Source organism: Peromyscus californicus, unplaced genomic scaffold, assembly GCF_007827085.1.
Source record: "Peromyscus californicus insignis strain IS unplaced genomic scaffold, ASM782708v3 Scaffold_17__1_contigs__length_78620276, whole genome shotgun sequence".
NCBI lineage: Eukaryota > Metazoa > Chordata > Mammalia > Rodentia > Cricetidae > Peromyscus > Peromyscus californicus.
This window is the reverse complement of record NW_026294469.1, coordinates 45,016,841-45,039,967: the sequence shown is the minus strand read 5'-3', so window position 1 is coordinate 45,039,967 and position 23,127 is coordinate 45,016,841. Positions and strand designations below refer to the sequence as shown.

General features: G+C 43.4%; 1 protein-coding gene and 1 long non-coding RNA gene across 8 annotated transcripts in view; one reads left to right on the top strand and one right to left on the bottom strand.

Annotated features, from left to right (window-relative positions):
* Positions 1–22,063, bottom strand: part of Gramd2b (GRAM domain containing 2B) — a 69,750-nt gene extending 47,687 nt beyond the window's left edge. The window contains exon 1 of the mRNA XM_052742205.1: positions 21,858–22,063. Coding sequence (XP_052598165.1) covers positions 21,858–21,940 — 83 coding nt within the window. The 5' untranslated portion in view covers positions 21,941–22,063. The remainder of the gene's footprint in view (positions 1–21,857) is intronic.
* A 59-nt stretch (positions 22,064–22,122) lies between these two features.
* The window catches only part of LOC128112836 (uncharacterized), a 37,941-nt gene continuing 36,936 nt past the window's right edge, over positions 22,123–23,127 (top strand). For all 7 annotated transcript variants that reach the window (XR_008219196.1, XR_008219199.1, XR_008219194.1 and 4 more), the window contains exon 1: positions 22,123–22,237. This is a non-coding gene — a long non-coding RNA (uncharacterized LOC128112836). The remainder of the gene's footprint in view (positions 22,238–23,127) is intronic.

The window sequence follows — 23,127 nt, the reverse complement described above, 5'->3', positions numbered from 1 at the left end:
AGACCAGGGACCCTACCTACTCTGGCTACTCTGGGGAGAGGGAGAAATAGAAATGCCACTGCTTAATCTAACATCTGGGCCAGATCAGGTTTTCCAATTAGGAGATAGAGGAAGAGATTCCAATTACGTGGGTCAGCATGAATAGAGTCATAACTATAACAGAATGTACCAAAGCACACAGAATATCACTAGGCTGGGCTGGAAGATGGAGCCATATATAACGCTACAGCTGCTCCTTTCCTGTAACCCTTGTCCCATGCCAAAGGGACAGTCGTCAGACAAATCCAAGCAGCAGTAGACCTGAGAGTCCATCAACACCTTGTCCCCTGTGCCCATGGGTTATAAGTTTTGAACCCACCAATAGATATTGTGAAACTGCCAATACAAACTGCAGGCTGTACTGAATCCTATATGTACTATGTTCTTTCTGTACATACATACTTGTGATATAGTTTAATTCATGAATTAGGCACAACAGAAGTTGACATAACTACTACTAAAAAACAGACCGTATCGAAACACCAGTATCCTTATTCTTATAGTTCGGGACCCAGTATTAAGTCAAATAAGAGTCACTTGTACACCACCACTACTGTATCAGCAGAGAAGATGCAAGGCTAGTTAGATGACTAACAGGTAGATGGCGTATACCACCCCAATACACTGGAAAGGGTGTCTGGGTGGGAAGGTGTGGACAAATGTAAGAGTTTATCTTGCTACTCAGAAGGGGATGCAACCAAAAACTTACACATTGTTTACTTCTGGAATTTTCCATTTAGTAGTTCAGATTGTAACTAGAACTTTGGAAAAGGAGGGCTATCATATTGTACAGGAAAGTTACCATCTCTGTTGGGCAGTGGGTGACTGGGCCGAGGTGTCTTCGAAGAGAGGGGAAGAAAACTAAGAGAGAGTATGTGGGAGGTTCTTGAGAGTATAGGTTTTTGCCTGGAAGGGCCCTGGTTGTTGTTATCTAATTAATGGAACTCTAGTATAGAAAACAAAACAAAACAAAACAAAACAAACAACAACAAAAAACATTGCAGATTGAAACAATACTTAGTAAAACCAGAACTAAAATTAGAAATAAGACCGAAAAAATGTTTCTTCCTCTCTTAGGGTCATTTCAAGCATGCTCAGGCCACACAGTAACTGGCTCTGAACTCAAGGGACATTTATATGTCGGAGTCAATTGGTGCCAGGGGTCTGTAAAAACACACTTCTTAGCTCTGCATCAGACCTCTGTACATCTCATACTCACTAAGATCTTGGCAACATGGGGTCAAGCAGAGAAGGCATTACGATGTTTCTGTCATGCAGAAACCTTGTAAGGAGGCTGGGGGACAATGGTAAATATATCCCCCCGCACACCAGCATGTTCAAAATATGAACCTTATCTGGGTTTCCAATAGGAGGTACAATTATTGGTGATTTTTGTTTGGTTCTAATTTTCTCTACGATCTCTGGTTGCCAAAGTTTCATAGATGGTAATGTTTTGAAAATACGCTTTGAAAAAGGGGAATAAGAACACAATGATCACTGGGTGGTGGTGGCGCACACCTTTAAGCCCAGCACTCCGGAAGCAGAGCCAGGAGGGTCTCTGTGAGTTCAAGACCAACCTGGTCTACAGAGCAAGATCCAGGACAGGCACCAAAACTACAGGCAGTGGTAGTGTACACCTTTAATCCTAGCACTTAGGGGGCAGAGGCAGGTGGATCTCTGTGCTATGCGTTCGAGGTCAGCCTGGTCTACAGAGCAAGATCCAGGACAGCCAGGGCTGTTACACAGAGAAACCCTGTCTCCAAAAACGAAAACAAAGAGAGAATACAATGATTTTGATACCTGCTTTGTACCACATCTTAAACTGGAGCAAATTTCAAGTAAGTTTTTAAGGTGTGTTTGTGAGCAGCAGATTCACAAGAAAAAAAAAATCTAGAAGTCTTACAACACACAAATGTGATTGGAACCTGGGAAATGCATCTGAAATTGGGTTTTGGATAAGTTTCTTTTAAAGTTATGGCTGATGTAAATACTTAGGTGAAGGAATAAGATTAAGAGAGAGTGGGTTCATACACTACATTCAAATCCTGTCTGGTTTTGTTTTGCTGGGTATTTGGAGGGGCTGATAATCTTGCTAAAGTATTTTTATATGCATGGTAAGAAAAACAATTCTTTCTCAGGATAGTAGGAAAAAATTTATATGCATATATATATGTACAGAAATACACTAAAGTTTTTACTTCAGCCAATTAAAAAGTGTTTGCAACTGACCTGAAAAACTAACATAGCCCTATTGTTACAGCTATTAGACAGATGTTGCTGTTTAGCATTGGAACATACAGAGTACATTTTATTAGGAGCCTGTAACCGGCTAACACGTTTCTAAGCTGACTCTCATTGGGAGAGCTCTTATAGAATTAGAGCATACAGTCTGTTTTCAAAAAACCACTTCATATCAAGATTGCCTATCACTATGGTACCTGTGAAATCCTATGGGGAATCAGCATCCGCATCTATGTCTCTCTGTTGTGGGGTGATCAGATGACTTAACCATGTGAGGAGTATGGGGTGAAGGGGAAGGCAAGGAGTTTCTCACAGACTGCTATCGGAATACCTGTATACAATGGGATGACTGTAGAAGACTGGGACCATACATGCAGTACTGCCGAAGAGGGCTGGCCATGAATCAACCCCTCAAGCAGTCTCAACCCCCTCGGCACCCAGAGGCGAGCCTGCCGCTTTGGCCATCTACATCCCACAGCCCACACGCTGACTGTGACATGCAGCTTGGCTTCAGGGTCAGCTGTCCCAGCATGACAGAACCTCAGTCTGTAATGTAATTACAGTCTTCAGGCTGTTCCATCTCTACCAAGTGCAGCCAACCGTATCTCAGTGTTGAAAAGGCTTCTGCGGAGTGGGCAGCCGAGTTGAAAGGGGGAAAGAATATTCTAACTCATACCCTATCATAAAGATTTTTTTCTCTTGCTGTGATAACAGATGTTCATTTTAGGAAACCCCAAACGATATCAGTGGTGTAAAAAGAAACTGGCAATAACATAAGAAAGCACAATTTACACGGAACTCTTGTTGAGAAAGATCTTAGCGACCTTCTTCCCAGGCCTGTTTCAATGAATAGAAACATTCACATACGATTTTATATAGCAGGACCATGTGACTTTTTTTTTCAATTTAAAAAATTATCTAAGATAGCCCTGAGTTCACTCTACTCCAAGAATAGAGATAAATGATGCCTTTTATAAATGCCACAAAAGATCCCATTATATTAATGTATTATTTATTAGCCTCATCCAATATTGATGGCTCTTTAGGATGTCTTGTTTGAATACCATATTTTTTAAAATTTCACCTGATCCTTCCCTTCATATTTCTGAGTTTAACTCCATGGGCCTTTTTTTTTTTCCCGCCTCAAACTTACATCAAGGTTCATGCTGTCTTCTAGTATTTTTACAGTTCTTTTGTGTTTAAACACATGATCTGCCAGGAACTTATTTTAATTATGCAGTAAAAAGGTTTCTTAAATGGCTAACCAGTTACCCCATCTTTTCCTCGGCTGATCTGAAAATACTTCCAGATACATTCGGACTTCTTCCTGACCCTCCATCTCAAGAGCTTCCCCACGATGTGCTCAGGCCTATGTTCCTATCATTCTGATTTCACCTGGGCATTCCAAGGCCCCGCACTTTCATAGGAATCTTAGGGTCATTCCTAACATCTTTCTGAGAGTCAGGGCTCGTTTGCAGCTGCACATAGACTTCAGGAACTATTTATCATGTCCACACTCAGCTCTCTTGAAGAAGGTAAGTCCTCCATTTATCCAGGCTGTCTCCTTCAGTGAGCATATTGCTTTACTTTAAGTCTTACTGAATTCACTACTAGGCATTTTATATTTTTGTTTGCCTATCTGCACCTCTTTATCCAATTTATATTTAAACTCACTGTTGGTAAGAAAGCTGACTGATTTTTCTGTCTTTTTCTTGGCAATCAGAAAACTTACTGAACTCTTTAATTGCGGTTTGGCAATTAAATTGCAATACATAATACAACTTATCCTCTAATCCACTTGTATGTTGAGAAAGTCTGACATCCCACACATGACTCCTGACCTAGCTGCCTTTCTTTACTTTTCCTTATTGCCCTCACCCTCTGACATACTTTCCCGTGAACTCTGACACCTGGGTCCTTCAGGGTTTTGTTTGGGTGGCGGCTCATCGCCCTGTAACCTCTAACTGCCACAGCACAGACATCACTTCCTGTCACTACGGCTCAGATTGCTCCATGTGGTGGTCCTCCATCAACTTGGTGTCTCTCATGCCTCAACTGTTTGCCTGTGATCATCTCACCTCCTATCTTGAAGCCGCAGAGGCAGACAGCTAGCTGCCCTTGATGTTTCCATGGGCTGCTAGTTCACGACGCCTTCCGAACTTTGCTTACTTTCTTAGGCAGCTTGGACTACCTATGAGGTCAAGTCATATCACTCATCTGCCACACCCTCTAAGCACACTGTGCTCCTGCTGACTAGCTCAAGCCAGTCTTAAATGTTATAGTCCCTGGGTTCTAAGCAGGTAGGAGAAACAACCCAGTCCTTACTGTGGATTGAGATCTCTTCTGTCAGACAAGCAGTCCTCAGACATCCTCTCCTTCCATTCTCCAAGCTCAAGTTCCAGACACAGATCACACTTCTGAAGCCCCTAACCAAACATGGCTTATCTCTCTAGAGCAGTGGTTCTTAACCTTCCTAATGCTGCAACCCTTTAATACAGTTCCACTTGTGGTGGAGAAACCCCAATCATAGGCTTTGCTGCTACTTCCATAAATGTAATTTTGCTACTGTTATAAATTGTAATGTAAATATTTTGGGAGACAGAGGTTTGCCAAAGGGGTTACGACCCACAGGTTGAGAATCACTGCTCTCGGTGATAGGGCCATGTCCTGACCAAGAAAGGGAAGCCTGAAGTTCACAGACAACAGCTGTGTGTCTCCTCCTGACCAACAGTTACTCCATCAGCAAAGAATGCATCCGTTCACTCCTCCTGCTTCAGAAGGTGAGGTCTCTCTCTAAATCATGTTCAAGGCCATCTCTGACACCCCGGGGGTGTGTTCTTCCAGTTTCCAGTTATCCACATCATCTTTTCTCCCTTTCCTCTGTTTCCTCCCCCTGGTTTATACAACAGGCTCCCGAGTGTCATTGGTGAGCTTCCCCTGCCTTCACACCTCTGCCACGCCTCCTGAAGCTGCTGCAGTCTAGACCTGCTGACCCTGAGTCTCTCATTTTCCGTTACCCAGCACATGGCAGTTTGGCCTGTAGGCCTGTTGTTCACTCCACGAAAATTTCTCCGGTGATTTTTCTATCACTAAATGCCAAGGGCAATCTTCCATCGTTTTGGGCATTTGAACACTTGGTCCCCGGATGGCAGTGCTGTTTGGGGACATTTAGGTGGGCCAGCTTTGCCTGCTTCCACTTTACTCTCTCTGCTTTGTGTGCTGTGGTCTGCTACCCCGTGATGAACTCCTGTCTTCTGAGACAAAGAGCCCGAATTGACGCTTCTTGTCTGTAAGCCATCTTGGTCATGGCGTTCTATCACAGCAACAGAAAAGCCACAAACACATCACTATCGGATTCTCTTTTCCTTCTTAGCTGTTTTCATGACTCAGTCCCTCGGGAGCATTTTATTTTGTTTGATCAACTACTTGTTGGTGTTTTCTGCTGTGCTGTTTAATCTCCTGAAGTTTTGTGGCCTCTTCCTCTGACCTGCATGCCAACATCTGCATGCCAACATGGGCTCACCCCTCTTTTTAGTTCCCACTCTTCTTTCAAAAACTCCAGCCTGATCTTAACCCCCACCTGCAGGCTGGCAAATCCCAACTCCATCTTCCGGGTCTAATGTCCATCCCAAACTCAACTTTTATAGAAAGGAACCCACATCTTTAATTTCTAGGCTTTGTGGAGTAATATAAAAGCATCATCATCTGTTCTACTCTCCTTCCGGAAGTAAGAATCTTCCTTCCTTGTCAATCCAATACATCACTTGGTTCTTCCAAATGTACTCTTCTATGGGGTATACACATACACACACACACACACACACACACACACACACACACACACACACACACACACGCACACTGCAATTATTCAGCCATAAAAAGAACGGAATTCTGCCATTTACAACAACCAGGATTGGCACTGGAGACCATTATGTTAAGAAAGAAAAATACCACAATATTAACTCAGGTGAAATCTAAAAAGTTAAGGAACCCAAGAGAACAGTGTTGGTTACCAGAGATTGGAGAGAATAGAGAAGGCGGAGGGATGGAGAAGGTTGATGATCCATCGGTATGAAGTTACATACAGACAGGGGCAAGAAGTTCTGGTGTGCTAACATAATGGTAGAGTGACTACAGATAATAATGAGTTACATATTTCAAAAGAGCTAGCAGCTATTTTTTTTAAGGTTTAGTTACTTAATTTTATGTGTACAAGTGTGTGTCTGCCTATATATCTGAGTACCACACGGGTAGGGTGCCCAAGGAGGCCAGAAGACGGTGTCAGATCCCTTAGAGCTGGAGTTACAGATGGTTATGAGCCACCATGTGGGTGCTGGGAATCAAACCCAGGTCCTCTGCAAAAGCAGTCAGTATTCTTAACCACTGAGCTGTTTCTCCAGCCCTGGAAATCACTGTGTTCAACCTGATTTAAATATTATATGAAGTATATGTATATTGAAATATCACATGGTATCCTGCTAATAGGTAAGTTTTATGTATGTTAAAAAATAAATTTAGTTTAAAAAATTATATTGATTTCTGCCTTAATGTTCTTGAGGACAGAGTCTGTGCCAGATACTCCCCAATGCTGTCTAACAATGTAGGTACTTTAAAAACGTCCCTTAAATTCAACTACTATGCAAATATAAGTGTTCTCAAGACCACAAAGTATGCTACAAATGTTAAGTATATTTACCACGTGGACAGCTGCTACCCCTTAGTACGTTCCTAGTTTCACTTCCGAGGAAAGAGCTCTTTCATCTTGTCCTGTAGTCTTCAGACGCAATGAAAGGTCACCTCTAGACTTGAAATGTACCAGAGAAGCATGCAGTGCTCTTGGTGACGAACTTGGTCCTCACTGGTGTACAAGCTTAAGTGAAGTTACTCATTTAGGCATTTCACTGTGACACCGTGGCAACGTGGGGTCACGAGAATGCAGCTGAACACCGATACGGACCCACAGTGTGTAAGGGGGGTGGTCTAGCTTGGTTCCAGTGGCAGACCCACCTTAAACAGGTGTGAGTTGACTTAAGGAAAGAAATTAAAGAATTAATAAAGATGCTGAATCACTCCGGAAGGCGAGGATCCTCTTCATGTTGACAAAGCTGTTTCCAGTTTGTTCAGGCTAATAGAATTCTTTACACAAAGGCACCAAACAGTGCTGAGAAGTAGGGCAGTTTCTTCAAAGACCGATTCCTTAGGTTGGCAAGGCTCTAACAAACCAGGTCATTCCTTTCTAAAGGAAGGAACTGAGGGCCTGAGGAGAATGGTTCCCCTACAGTGGCAAAGCGTTGGTTGCAGAGCCAAAGTTGGAAGCAGAGCCAAGTCAAAGCAGGGACGGGATGTCGGCTCACAGGGCTCCAGGCCCTCCTCTTCCCGTTCTCTCTGTTCGGGACACCCCTAAGTTCACATCAAAAATACAAATCCAAAGGGGCCAGTAAGATGGCTCAATGGGTCTAGGGACTTGTGGCGAAGCCTGTATGACCTGAGTTCAAATCCCGAGGATCCGCATGATGGCAAGAGAGAACTGATTCCTACAAGTTTTCCTCAGATGTCCACAAGCATACTGTAGCATGTGTGCAAGCACTCACATGCGCTTGTGTGCACACTCACACACTTACACACACACACACAAATAAAATATAATAATTAAAAAAAAACATACCCTTGAACTTAGAAGGGTAGTATTTTTATTTTTCAGTTCATCTATTTCATGTGAGTGTTTTACCTGCATGTATGTCTGTGTATCCTATGGCTGCCTGTTGCCTGCAGAGGTCAGAAGAAGGTGTCCTTGGAACTGGAGTAGCAGATGGTTGTGAGCCAACATTTGGGTGTTGGGAACTGAACCCAGGTCCTCTGAGTCTCTTCAGGCCTCTACTTTTTTTTTTTTTTTTTTTTTGAGACAGGGTTTCTCTGTCCTGGAACTCACTCTATAGACTAGGCTGGCTTTGAACTCACAGAGATCTGCCTGCCTCTGCCCTCTGAGTGCTGGGATTAAAAGGCATGCACCACCACCACCAGGCTTCTACTTTATTTTTTAATTATGTGTATCCGGGTGTCTGTGCACATAAGTGCAGGTTTCTGCAGAAGACAGAGGTGTCAGATCTCTCTGGAACCAGAGTTAGAGGTGGCTGTAAACCACCAGCCGTAGATGCTGAGAACTGAACTCCAGTCCTCCAGAAGGGCAGAATGTGTTCTTAACAGCCAGGCCATCTGTCCAGGCCCTCTACCTTACATTTTGAAGCAGGGTCTCTCACTGAGCCTGGAACCCACCAATTGGCTATAGTGGCTGGCTCCAGAGATTCTGTCTCTACCTCCCAACACTGGGATTACAGGTGCACTCTGCGGCTTGTTTTCATGTGAGTGCTCATTATCTGAACTCAGACTGTCTTAGTTGGGGTTTCTATTGCTATGAAGAGACACCATGACCACAGCAACTCTTATAAAGGAAAACATTTACTTGGGGCTGGCTTACAGTTTCAGAGTTCAGAGGTTTAGTTCGTTGTCATCATGGTAGGAAGCATGATGGCACTCAGACAGACATGGTACTAGAGAAGTAGCTGAGAGTTCTTCATTTGTGTGAGCAGGCAGCAGGAAGAGAGAGTGACACTGGGCCTGGCTTGAGCATCTGAAACCTCAAAACCCACACCCCTAGTGACACACTTCCTCCAATAAGGCTACACCTCCTAAAGCACCACTCCCTAAGGGCCAATGGGAGCAATTTTCATTTTAACTACACAGAGGTTCTTATGCTTTCACGGCAGTCCCTTAAAATATTCTTAATGCTAATGCTATATCAGCATTTATCTGAGTATATCAAAAGAATTGAAAACCATTTAGAACAGAATAGCAATCATAAATACTTGCAGTTTTCACAGGGGCATTAATTCTAGATCTGGATGTGTAGAAATTATTGTAAATATTGCCCAGAAACTGTCTTGTTTTATAGTTACAACTTGTTTTTGATTTTAAAAAAAAAATGATCTTATTTACAGAAAGTTTTAAAGGTATTTAAACTATTCTTGTCCACTTTATTCACCAAAATTGGCTTCAAACAACTTCAGGCTGTTTCCAGAACTTGAATTCTCTCTCAAAAGAAGAGACTTTGCCAACCCTGTGGCTATTTGATTAGGCTTGAAAAGTAACTCTGCAAGATGGATTTTCAAAAGATTTTGTGAAACTGTGGCATTCTTGCTCAAGTTCTTGGGTTCCATTGGTGACTACTTTAAAACAGACAATATTTACATGCTCTTCAAACAAATCAGTCACAGCCCTCTAGAAAAACATTCTAGAAACATCTGTGCAAAGAAGAACCACACTATGGGATTTATTTTACTGAGGTGGGGACTCTCTATGTAACCCTGGCTGTCCTGGAACTTTCTTCACAGACCAGGCTGACCACAAAGAGACAGAAATCTGCCAGACTCTCCCTTTAGAGTGCGGGGATAAAAGGCATGTGCTAGTCTGTCTGGCTTCAACTATAGGCTTTTAAAATAGGGCATTTATGAATAACTACAGTGCACATCATAAAGCAGCAATGGAAAAATATTCACTTCTGTTCTGTCAGAGCAGAATGCAGGCAGATCTCTGAGTTCTTGGCCAGCCTGGTCAACATAGCGAGTTCCAGGACAGCCAGGGCTATGTAGACAAACTCTGTCTCAAAAACTAAAAGCAAACAAAAGACAATGAAGTGATAACTGGGACTGCTCAGTTGGGAACCTCCCCCTCCACTGGGCTCAGAAGTCCCGGAGCTAAGGCCATGTGACAGCCACGTTCTGATGGTTTTGTTCTGATGGTTTAGAACAGTGCAGTCACTGTGTGGGTAAATAACCATGCTGCAGAGAAACTTGGGAGGAGTGGGGTGTGATAGCAATGTCTGCCACTCACTAAGCTCTGTGGTCCAGATGTGTGTGATCAGCCTTCAACCTCATGCAACCCCCAACCCAAGTGCAGAACTTCTTCTATCTGATCGTGCGTCACATGACGATGTTCTGGTCAATGAAACACTACACAGATCACAGTGGCCCATGAGACTGTAAAGGATCTAGAGGGCTCGGGAGATGTCTCAGTGGTTAAAGCACTTGCATTCAAGTATTAGGACTGGAGTTCAGATCCTTAGACCCCATGGAAATGCTGAGAAAGTACGGTGGGTGGCCTGTTATTCCAGCCTCGGAGGGCAGAGATAGGATCCTCAGCGCAAGCTGGCTGGAGAGGCTGCAGTATTCACAAACTCTGGATTTGATAGAGACCCCCCAATTAAATAAGATGGAAGAATGATTGAGGATGATTCCAGACAACAACCTTGGGCCTCCACATGCATGGACACCCATGTGAATGTGCACTCACACATGTGTGTTCGCACACCTGCAAATACACACACACACACACACATACACATAAGCATGGAAAAAAGAAAAAAAATGCTATAATGAGTTAAAATAATTCCTACTGACTAATTAAAATAATTCCCGTGACATTACAGCATTATAACATGGTATCGTGATGTCCTCTGTGTTTATGGTGATGTTGGTACAGGGTAAATAATTGTAGGGCCAACTGTACAAAAGCATAGTAATATTATTATAAGGTACACAATGTTCGATAACGACAACAAACTTTTAAAAAAATATTTACTGCCATGCTTTTTATGCTCTCCAAATTTACTCTCATATATATATATATATATGTATATATATATAAATAAAAGATCACTGTCAGTATGGCAGGTTACACCCCCTTTTTAACAAGTTCCTCGACTGCATCACTTTCTCTTGTGCTGGATTTAATCTTTTACTGTCTCCTTCACTAAGGCCCTGGGGGGGCAACAGATTAGACCATTACAAGAACAAGCAAAAGGCTGGGTGTGCAGCAGTCTGTCGTAAGTACACTCTCCGATGTCCACACCAAGGCAGAGTCCCCTAACAGCGCCATTTCTCCAAATGTGTTCCCATTGTCACACAACACAAGACTGGATGTCCACCTGAAATTCAGCGTTGTAAGGAAAACAAAACACTGGATAATGGCCTCACAGGACAACAGAATAAAAACATTTGCTTTATTCTGTTAGAAGAAGTGTGATACGCCCAAAGTGATGCCAAAGATCAGCAAGGCATTGGAGCGCCTTTTGTTGGATTTAACCCATGCACAAAACCTGGCAGGTCAAGGCTAAGGATTCACAAGAGGAAGTGCCATGAGTCAGGGTGTGAGGATCCGGTGTCCTGGGTAAGAGCACAGGGCAACGGATGTGATAAAAACCAATCGATAACACTGAAAGAAGCTGGGTGCCACAGAAACACAGCACATGTGAATTTCTGCATCGAAAACGCCAAGCCAAAAGCCATCAAAGACTCCTCAGGGTCACATACCAGCTCGTCGTATGCCACTGGAAGAATTTAAACCTTCTGAACTTTGACAGTTTACTTACTAAGTATTACATCTTTCTCCCACCTCCACCCCATAGTACGTCCCAGGCCCTTAGCATATACCAACACAGCTACAGTGTATGAAGTGCTGGGAAATGTCAGCCCTGGGCCAAGCGCACCTCTTATGGTCCCGATTTAAACTTCAAAGTGAGCTGATACAACACAGGCTATGAAATGGAGGCCCAGCTGCTCCGTACTTGGCCAGGGCCTTTCTTGTGGAATTGGTCTTCTCAACTTCTCCAGTTTATGACCCCCAGAAAGTTCTGACAGGAACCAGCTGTGATAAAGACAACGCTGGCTCGCTGGCTCTCACCTTGGCTGACAGACTACTGAAACAATGGACTGCAAGAGACAGAATTTCCCTGGAATCTCGAGCTAGAGGAAGGTGTCTGAATCCCCGGGGCAGCCATGAGGGGACCTTGTCTCCCAGAAAGATGTGTGCAGTTTTCAGACCACTGTGCGGGAGACTACGGAGTGTAGTGAGGGGGTCAGTGATGAGGGGCCACGGCTTAGTTATGCAGATCTCTGAACCTTGATCCTGAACCTCAGGCCACGCCTCCAAAAGTGGACTGGGGTGGTGGTGGTGTCCCCAGGGTCCTCTGCCTCTCTTCCTACTTTGGCAAATCTCCCTTTCCTGGTTTTCAGTATTAATTTGGCTCCCCACCCCCCCTGGTTTTTCGAGACATGGTCTCTCTGTGTAACAGCTCTGGCTGTCCTGGAACTCACTCTGCAGATCAGGCTGGCCTTGACCTCACTGAGATCCGCCTGCCTCTGCCTCCCAAATGCTAAGATTAAAGGCATGCACTACCACCACCCAGCTTAATTTGGCTTTTTTAATTTAGCTTATCGAGAAGAGGTGACTGAGCCTGGCTTGTTAGCTCTACCAATCCACAGACTCTGACCCTAACTGCAGTAACAATCTTTTGAACTCACACCCACAGCAAGAAACGACCCAGGGTATACAAATATATAAAATAGGCCTACAAATGAAGCAGTGACTGATAATAAATCATAAAGAAATGTATTTTAAAACAATTTTTGCTATATGTATAATTTTACTATATCTTAGTGATGGATGTGCTTGATTATTGTAATATAAAGGATTAAATTTTGGTTGAATATTTGATACAAGTACTACAAGGGACATCTTATAGAGTTGATAGACATCTTGATTTGATAATTGTCAATGCTGAGAATATTCCTATGCACAAATTCAGCAGAAGTATGTTTGGGAGAATTTCAGACACTGTATTAATCCCAAACTAAAATTGGCTGAACAATTTTAAAAAAATATTTAAAATGTGTACATCACAGGCATGCAGTGCCCTTAGAAGCCAGAAGAGGGCATCAGATTCCCCTTGAAACTAGAGTTACAGATGGCTGTAAGCTGCTATGTGGGTGCTGGGAATCAAACACTGGAAGAGCAGTCAGTGTCCTTGATACCTGGGCCATTTCTCTGTAGTGGGGCCCCCAAACAGCTTGACCATAGAGCTGCCATGACAGGCTTAGAGGCCCAGACACAGCTTCTGTGACAGGCTTACTGGCAGGCAACACCCCTACCCAGGAAAAGCCTTAAGCTGATACCACCCAGGGAGGGCCTACATCTAAGGGGAAGTACCTGACATCCTAAACATTCTAACCATTAGATAAGGTTATAAAAGATGGCCAGATGTCCCTGAATCTTGCACACACCTGTTTTTGTTTTATAGATACTACTAGACAAATGTCAGCCAATCAGGGTCCTGAACCCTGGAAATCTCCTCACCTCAACCACTGCTATGATAAAAACGCTACCCATGTAGGCTCAGGGCTCTCTGCTCACACCACTTAATCAAACAGACAGAGGGACCAAGCTCAGAACTTGAAAATAAAGGCTCTTTGCTTTTACATATGGGATTCGGTCTCTGTGGTGGTCTTTTGGGGGTCCCCGTGTTCTGGGCATAATACTCTCCAAGTCAGCAACTTAAAAACAGCAATTTTTTTTGTTTTGTTTTTTTGTTTTTTAAGACAGGGTTTCTCTGTGTAGCTTTGCACCTTTCCTGGAACTCACTTGGTAGCCCAGGCTGGTCTTGAACTCACAGAGATCCGCCTGGCTCTGCCTCCCGAGTGCTGGGATTAAAGGCGAGCGTCACCACTGCCTGGCTCTAAAAACAGCAATTTTAAAAATCAAACATTCTAACATTATAATCCAAAGATATACTGATTTGATACAGGGCAGGGAACGATGACAGGAAAATATTAAGAAGTCTGTTATCCACAATTAAACTGTTACATCCCTGTAAGAGCAGCAAACTTTGTATGTGCAGTGAAAATACCACAGTTTATAACGGAGAACAGTCTGGGATCTGGGATGGCGTTTCAGGCAGTGTTTGCTGGCATGATGTGGCGAGACAGTATGCACCCTACAACGTCTACTTGCTCTGCGCTCAGAATCAGGGCGGTACAGAAACCCACAATGCAACACGGCAAGGAACACCTCAGGTTCATTATGTGTTTGATTTTGAATTAACTGTGGCCATTTCATTCAGAAACCCGTGACTGTTGCCAAATTTTTCTTGACTCCCACATTCAGTAATATATCCCAAATGTGGATTGCATCCCACAGTTTAAACAGTCAGGTTCCAGGAAGACCCAAAATCTCAACTCTGTTTCTCTGGATAAACCAGCAATTTCCTGTGACATTAACCCAGCCATAGAGCTGATTTGGTTCACTACAGTTATTTTCAAACACTTTCAAACCAGAACATGTGTATCTTTATCATTCAATGTCTCCCTACTGAGGACTGCCTTCCAACGTACTTTTTGCACTTTTTAATATAGTATAATGTTTAATTCCTACCCCAAAGTTTAAACTAGCCACTGAACTGGGGTTGTCGAATTTGATGACTTAGAGATAGATGAACATACACACACACACACACACACACACACTCACACGCACACGCACACGCACACGTACGCACGCACTAGCACACACACATGGACAGCAGCATAACATATAATAGGTTCTTGTACTTCCTGGGAACTTCGAAAGTTCAAAGTAAAGCACTAGAGAAATCAAGTTGCACTTGGTTAGGACTGACTCTCTTCTCTTGTTTCCAATTCAGGACCACTCCCTCACTTTTTACTTTGACTGTCAAGTACACCCAACATGCCACACCCCAACATTATCTTATGTAGCTTTAAAGAGCTTAACAGAGCTGGTGGGGTAGCTCAGCGCGTAAAGCCTGCTGTCAAGGCTTTATTTCCAGGACACGATGAAGGTGGACAGAGAAAAATCAGCTCTGTGAAGTTTCCCTCTGACTCCATACACATGTGTCACACACACACACACACACACACACACACACACACACACACACACACACACAAATAAATGTAGTAAAAGGAAAATTTAAAAACCATGAGAAGCTTAACTGAGGACTGGTGAGATGGTTTGGCATGGTTCTTGCCACCAAACTGAGGACCTGAGTTCGATCCCTAAGGATCTACATGGTAGGAGAGAACCAACTCCTCTGACCTGTACCCCTACACACACATGCATGCGCGCACGCACGCGCGCGCGCAGTGCGCGCGCGCGCGCACACACACACACACACACACACACATACACACACACACACACACACACACACTAAGTTTTAAATGTAATGAAAATTTTTAAAGCTCAGGAAAGCTTTATGGGCAACTTTTACTGCAAGTTACTCATTTTTACTTAAACTTGAAATTTTTTTTTAAGATTTCATTTTATTTATGTATGAGTGTTTATCTGCATATATATAGATAGATATGAACCTATCTATCTGTCTATATATGCATATGTATAACACGTATGTGACTGGTGCTTTCAGAGGCCAAAACAGGACATCAGACTCCCTGGAAATGGAGTTACTAAATGGGTGCTAGGAATTAAAACCAGGTCCTCTGGAAGAGCAGCAAATACTCTTAACTTTTGAGCCATCTCTCCAGCCCCTTGAACTTGAATTTAAAGTTAAAAAAAAAAAATGTCCCCAAAATAACTACTGAGAATACCAGAAAGTGTCCTTTGAAGGCAATGTTTCTATCATGCAATCCATTCTCCTGTTCTACTTACACATGGAGTTAAATAGATTTCTATAGTCTTATTTGTTTATTTATCTATTTTTTGGTGTAGGGGGGTCAAATCCAGGACCTTACGCATGTGGGGCAAGCCCTCTCCCACTGAGCTTAAATTAAAATCTGTATGTCTCAAGTTATTAAAGTTCAGATTTAAAAAGATAAATTGCATTAAAATGTATATTGCAAATGTAATTCATTACTCATTATTCAGGATATGATCCAAAATAACATTTGCTGAGAAATATATCTTCAGTTCTAGCCATTTGTTGAAACTCAGTAATAGTACCTTGACCACTATTAAATTAGGTCTATAATTTTAAGGAGTGAGTCATTTGATAATTGTTAAAAAAAAAAATGCCGAGCTATATGTGAACTATTCATGTAATGGTGCATGAAAATTCAGAATGAAAAATGTAATAAAAATAGTGAAAGCCAAGATAATAAAATACACAGTTAAATTATCCATTTTGGTTCAAAAAAGGGGAAAACTGCACTTTTAAAAGTATCTTTTTAAAAATTATTTCTTTTAAAGATTTATTTATTTATTATGTATACAGTATTCTGTTTGCATGTATCCCTGCAAGCCAGAAGAGGGAGCCAGATCTCATTACAGATGGTTGTGAGCCACCATGTGGTTGCTGGGAATTGAACTCAGGACCTCTGGAAGAACAGCCACTGTTCTTAACCTCTGAGCCATCTCTCCAGCCCTTAAAATTTATTTTTAATTGTGTGTGTCTGTGTGTGGGTATGCTCATAAGTGTGAGAGGAACTGCAGAGATAAGAAGCATCCGATGCCACTGGGGCTGGAGTTACAGGCAGTCATGAGCTGCCTGAAGTAGGGAGCCAGAAATCAAGTCAGGGGTCCTTTGGAAGCGCAGTATGTGCTCTTAACTACCGAGGCATTGCTCCAGCCCCAGGTTCACTGCCTGCTAACAACAAATCTGCAGCTTGGTGAGAAGAGAGCCAATTGCCTCAATGTCTAGCACAATGACCGAAAAAGCAGTAGCTATGGGCAAGCAAATGTACCTAAAAATAGCTGACAGAAAGTGTGATTCAGACAACGAACATGTGGCGCTCCCCCTGACACAGTCAGGCTGAATGCAGGTAGAAGCTTGCCAGATTTCTTAATCAGGGAGCCACGGGTCTCCACCTCCCTAGCTCACCAGCAAACCATTCTTAAAAGTCACCATTTGTAGGTCACCTTGAATAAACTCCTGAGAAATTTAGTGTGTGTGTGTGTGGGGGGGAATGTAATCAGTTTATAACCCTTTCCCACTTAGGGGACAGATACCCAAGAGCATCTAGTGGGTTGAGATTGCCAGCAATTGACAGCAGTCCCTGGTACAAGCTAACCCTTCAATAAACAATGAATAATTATTATGACAGCAACACTGAATTCCAACAACTGATGACATCTATACAAGGTGAGCACTGATAAAGAAGGAAGAGCTGTTTGTGGCTAGTGATAGGTAGAAGGTTGTACATGAAGGGAAACTGGAGTTGATTTCTAGAGATAAAAGAGAAAGGAGAGAAAAAACTGTGTAAAGAAGCAGAGGTGAGCAGAGGGAGCTGGGATGGAGACAACTCAACTCTGTTCTTCCTCTATAGTGTCTCCTCTGTCAGTTTTGTAAGAATATTTTCAAAATTTAATTTCTCTATTAATATTTCAGGTGCTGGGCCTCACACAGGCTATTCAAGCAGCCTCCTTCTGAGCTAACATTACCCCAATTTTTAAATTAAGAGTTTAAATGTATTTATTTTTATTTTATGTGTATGGCATATGAGTGTTTTGCCTGCATGCACGGAATTGTACTGTGCATGTGTCCGGTGCCCCTGGAGGCCCGAAGAGGGCATCAGACCTTCTGGGACTGGAGTTATGGACGGTTGCAAGCTACCATGTAGGTGCTGGGAACCAAATTTGGGTTCTTTGCAAGAGCAGCCACTGCTCTTAACCATCTCTCCAGCCCCCTTCATCAAAACTTTAAAATGACTAATCATGACTACATATATTTATGGGGCATACACACACACACACACAAAATATGAAATGAGTAAATCAAACTAATTAACATATTCTGCACTTCACTACCTATCATTTTTTAGGAGGAGACATTTAATATTTTTCTACTTTGAAATGTACATTATTTACGTCACTTTAGTTACCTTGCTACTCAACATAGCTCACATTTATTCTTAACATCCATCTGACATTCTGTCTTCTTTATTACAGGTTACACTCACTTTGTTTGTGCGTGTGCACACCACGGCACATGTGGAGGCCAGAGGCCAACTTTTGGGAGGCAGTCATCTCTTTCTACTATGTGGGACCCAGGGATCCAACTCAGATCATCAGCTGACTTTACACTCCGTGCTATCTCATCAGCCCTGAAACTCTGTGGCCTGATCAACAACTCCTCATTCCTTCCCACTCTGTACTCTGGCTATCACTCTACTTCTATGATGTCATGCAGTATTTGTCACGCTGAGCTTGGCTTATTTCCCTTAGCATAATGTCTTCTTGGTTAATTCATGTCCCAAATGACAGGACTTCCTGCCTTTTTGAAGCCAAATAGCATCCCTATACCACAGTTTCCACTGGGCATATGGACTAGATTTTCTTCATCCCTTCATTCATTAATAGATAAAGGCTGATTCTATGGCTTAACTGTTGTGAGTAATTTGGGTATGGACATGGTGGTGCTCTGTGTTTCCTCTTTAATACAGGGTTGCTTAGTGTGACTACCTCACTGTCAGTGACATACAGGTGGCTAATATTTGGAAAGGAGGTTGAGATGATCTATGCGCATCCAGAATTAGAAGGACCTTAAAAGTTCGGCAGAAAACTCTGTTTTAGAGTAGGCTATGGAGAGCCACTCTGGTGTACAGACTCTGGAACTAAGGCCCAGGGATAAATTACCATCCCGTGTTTCTATCTAGAGAGAGAGAGGATGTGGGCAGGAATCTGAGCTGTTGTTGTATTATTCCTGCTTAGCTTCTCAGAGCTTCAACGCTCTTATTTGTAAAATGGAGTTATAATGATGCCCGTCTTATTTCTGTGTGCAAATGAGTGTGCAGTGTTGAGCATCTTCTCTCTCACATAGCAAGCGTTCTCAACAGTGCCCACTATTATTACCTAGGAGGCTAGGCTCTGGGTCAGAAGGCGGTGCGGTTAGGATGCCATTCTAGTACTTTCCCACAAATGTTTACTGAGACACTTGGAAGCCCACAGAAGGAAGCACAAACGTCTGGTAAGCTAAAATGATTCCAAGGGACATTGTCACACTAGTACACCCACGACAACACTCCCTTCTTTAAGTAACTCGTATCCTGACACCAGAGCAAGAGTTGAAGAGCTCAAAAGAAAATGTCTAAAATCTAGATGGAAACAAAAGTGACTCTGGCAGGCTTAGAAAGTGCTGCTGCGTTGTAGGGACAAAGAAGTTAGCAAATTCTGCCACATTTTACCAAAGATGGCAAGAGTTAAGACATCTCAACTATACGGAAGATCCAGTTAGAGGTCAAACTTTTTACAGTACCTTGTCCACGTAATGTGGCAATGGCCACATTTGAGTCTTGCCCATCCGACCGCTCTTCTGAGTTCCAGAAGGACAGATGCAAAACCACGTTTATCTTTGAACTGACCACATGATTGGACAAGTAGGCACTGCAGTACTTGTTAACCGAAATGAATTTGTGAAATGGATTATTCCAAATAAAAGGCTTGTGTTGGAGCTATGAGCTTCGGTATGGTCAGGCTTATTGTTTTCTATGAAAGCATTTCCCTAATATCTAAGCATTGAATGAACAAAACTTATACCAATGCTGTGGTAGAGTTTCCAATCAATCTGAAGCACAGTCTTATCCACGGATCTAGACACCCGGGACATGGAGATTTCAAAGCTTGGCAGCTGTTCAGTAGACTTGAATTATTATTCTTTGTGTAACTGGAAGTAGACTGCCTTGGGTCAATCTAGGACTAGGAATTTCAAGACCCAGGTTCCCTAGTCCCCTTTGCCACTCAATGCTCTAGTCACAATGTCTATATCATGGTGAAAGGATTATCCATACTGAGTTTTCTTTGGAGAAATAAAGTATACATAAACATGATAAACAGGTGTTACTTAATAGTTCATCTTTTTCTTAGATCTGAGTTCTTTATTTACTTTTGGGGTTTTTGAGACAGGGTTTTTCTATATAGCCCTGGCTGTCCTGGAACTTGCTATGTAGATCAGGCTGGCCTCGAACTCATGGAGATTCTCCTGCCTCTGCCTCCAGAGAGCTGGAATTGAAGGCATGTACCATCACACCCGGTCATAGATCTGAATTATTATTATACAGTTAGTATTTTATTTGGGGGTGAGGAAGAAACACGTTTTATGGGGGTTTTAGTTCTGGCACCGTTTTCTCTTCATCAAAAGGAGTAGGAACTATACTACTTCTTGACCTTTCCAGTAAGATCAAGTGCAGGATGAGCAACATTAGCTTAAGCTGCTGGACACTGGATGGCAAAGAAGAGAGAGGTCAGGGGAACAGAGACCTAGGAGACAGAATGGCCACAGCCTTGGAACCACAGACCATGGCGGCTAACAGCTCTTCTTCCCAAATTTCCATGTAAACTCAAATGATAGAATCCGGAGCAGTGGTCCTCAGCCTTCCTAATGCTGAGACCCTTTAATACAGTTCCTCATGTTATGGTGACCCCCAACCACAAAATTATTTTCATTGATACTTCGTAACTAAAATTTTGCTACTGTTATGAATCGTAATGTAAATGTCTGTGTTTTCCAATGGTTTTAGGCAACCCCTGTGAAAGGGTCGCTCGACCTCCAGAGGGGTCATGGCCCACAGGCTGAGAAATGCTGATCTAGAGCCTGCAGTCGTGCTTGAAAAGTCCTCCCGTGCAACAGGGCTGTGATTCACAAACAGAACACCAGCAACAACCAAACACCTACATGATAGTCATACAGGTTGAGTCTTTACTCTTAGAAACTATCATTGATAGTAGTATCAATAAAACATTCCAGGCCCACCAACAACTTAATAGCATGAAAGAAAATTGGGCTTATTTAGATATTGATTGTGCCATTAGTTAATGTTGCAGTGATACGTTCTGACACATTATGGTGACAGAGCATATCAGCAAACAGTCAAAGATTCCTTTTTTTCTTTTAAAAAGAGGAACAAGAATAACAATCATTTAAAAGAACCACACCTCTAGATTATTAAACAAGCATTCAAAGTAGCACCAGAAAGGAAAGAGAGTACCCTTACAGGGCGTAAATCCTTGTGATGGAAATATTTGTTCTCAGTGCGAAGGATTTACAGGTCAGATAATGTTCAAATCCAATATGCACGGAAATGCTTTAAGAGTACAGACACAGCAGCATTTGAAGTGTTTTTGTCTTAGTACATATTTCAGGGTTCCTTCACGCTACTGTAAATGGTGTGTGTGTGTGTGTGTGGTGTGTGTGTGTGTGTGTGTGTGTGTGTGTGTGTGTGTGTGTGCACAGACTTGGAAGGAAAGCATTACTTGTTTCCAACTACTTCTCTCTTAGGTGGAAACAGTGAAGAGGAACTCTGAGAGCCAGCCACGAGCTCTAAATCAAATAAAGTACACATTATTGTGAAAGCGATCAACACATGACATCCAATAACCAGAGACACCTGGATCTTCCCAGAGATCAATCACAAATGGAAGAACTGAAGCAAATTTTAGCAAGGTTTCTTGACATGGCGCCAAGATTTGAGGAGTTTCCCCAGATCTCTTTTGGGAATTAGAAAACATCAATTATGCTTTCGGATCCAATAATTCTCACCACCACCGGATCGCAAAATAGACAATGCATCTTTAATGAGGGAAGGCAGGGAGAAAGAAAAGGAAAGAGTTGGAGAAGGGGGAGGGAGGGAGAGAAAGAGACATAGACAGACAGACAGACAGACAGACAGACAGAGACAGAGGAAGGCGGTCTCTACAGAAGTTTAGAAAGCCTTCCCCATCGGAACGCAAGCTAGCAATTCGGTCTGGACGCGTCCCCACCCCCAGAGGTCACTTACTGGACTGGGCCAACTTTGCCTTCTCTCTTGCCGAGCACTTTGGCGGGCTTGGCGTCCTCCACCTCTTGCTGGAGCTCAGTCATCGGGGCCGCGTCCCGGGCGTAGCCCAGGACTTGGCTCCCTACTCGGGGCACCCCGCTCCCGGCCCTCTGGCGCCTTAGCCCTGCGCATCCAGGCGGCCGAGCTCCGGGGCCCGCCAACCTGGACACGTTGGAGCCGGCGCGATTGGTCCGAGCCGGGCCTGGAAGAGCCCAGAGGGAGGGAAGGGGAGGGTCGAAGCAAAGTGACAGCCCTTTTCCCCAACCCAGGAGGCAGAGGGAGAGCAAATGGAAACCTGTTGAACTCGTCTTTCTGGGAGAGGACGCTAATTGGCCAAGCAGGTGAAACATTTGCCTCACAAGACAATGCAGTAGCCGCCTGCTGCTCTGGGTCTTCTCCCCCGGGGCTAATCTGGGGCGGGGGTGGGGTCGGGTCGGGTGGGGGATGGGGGTGAGGGTGGACTGGGCAGGAAGTGGGCCGCCCTGCGTGGTGCTGGCTCACACCAGTGCCCGGCGGGCCAGCCCACTGCCTCGCCTAAATTATCCACCCAGGGTAATCTCACTGGGGACAGCCTCTCTGTGCTAACGATAGAGCCCCTCGGTTTGTCAGGAGGGAACAAAAATAAGAAGTAGTCACTTTTAAAAACCCCGTCTAGTTCTTCAGTGGGTAAGAGATGGGAGAGGCAGCGAAACAACCTTCGAAACTTCCCTAACCATCTTGGTGGGTATGGTTTGGCGGAAGGATATTCCATTACCATGTCTACATCTGCCATAAGCGGATGTGTTTTTTTGTATATACGGATGGACATTTGGGGGCGTCCTACCGTCCGCGGTTCTGAAGGATGCTGCCTATGAACCGGTGACCAAGTGTCTGTTCAAGTCCCTGAGCTTCCATTCTTTCGGATGCTTGTCTAAAAGTTGACATGCTGGGTCACATGGTTCCATGTGTTGAACGTTCCGTTTTGATGGGTAAGTATTCAGGTACACCCTTACAGTTGAATTAAAGAGCGCTAAAATACTCTTTAGCGTCTCAGATTAGGACTTCAGTGGTGTGGCTGTAAGTGAGGCAGAGCTAGGGGAGGTCATAGAAGTGGGGCTTGTGGGTAAGTTACCAGCAGTAAGGAACCTGCCTTGTTTTTACTTGCTAAGTTTTAATCACACCACCAAACGCTAATTGTTTATTCTTCCAGTTACTATTTTTTTTAAATTTTATTACAAAAATGGCAAATAGG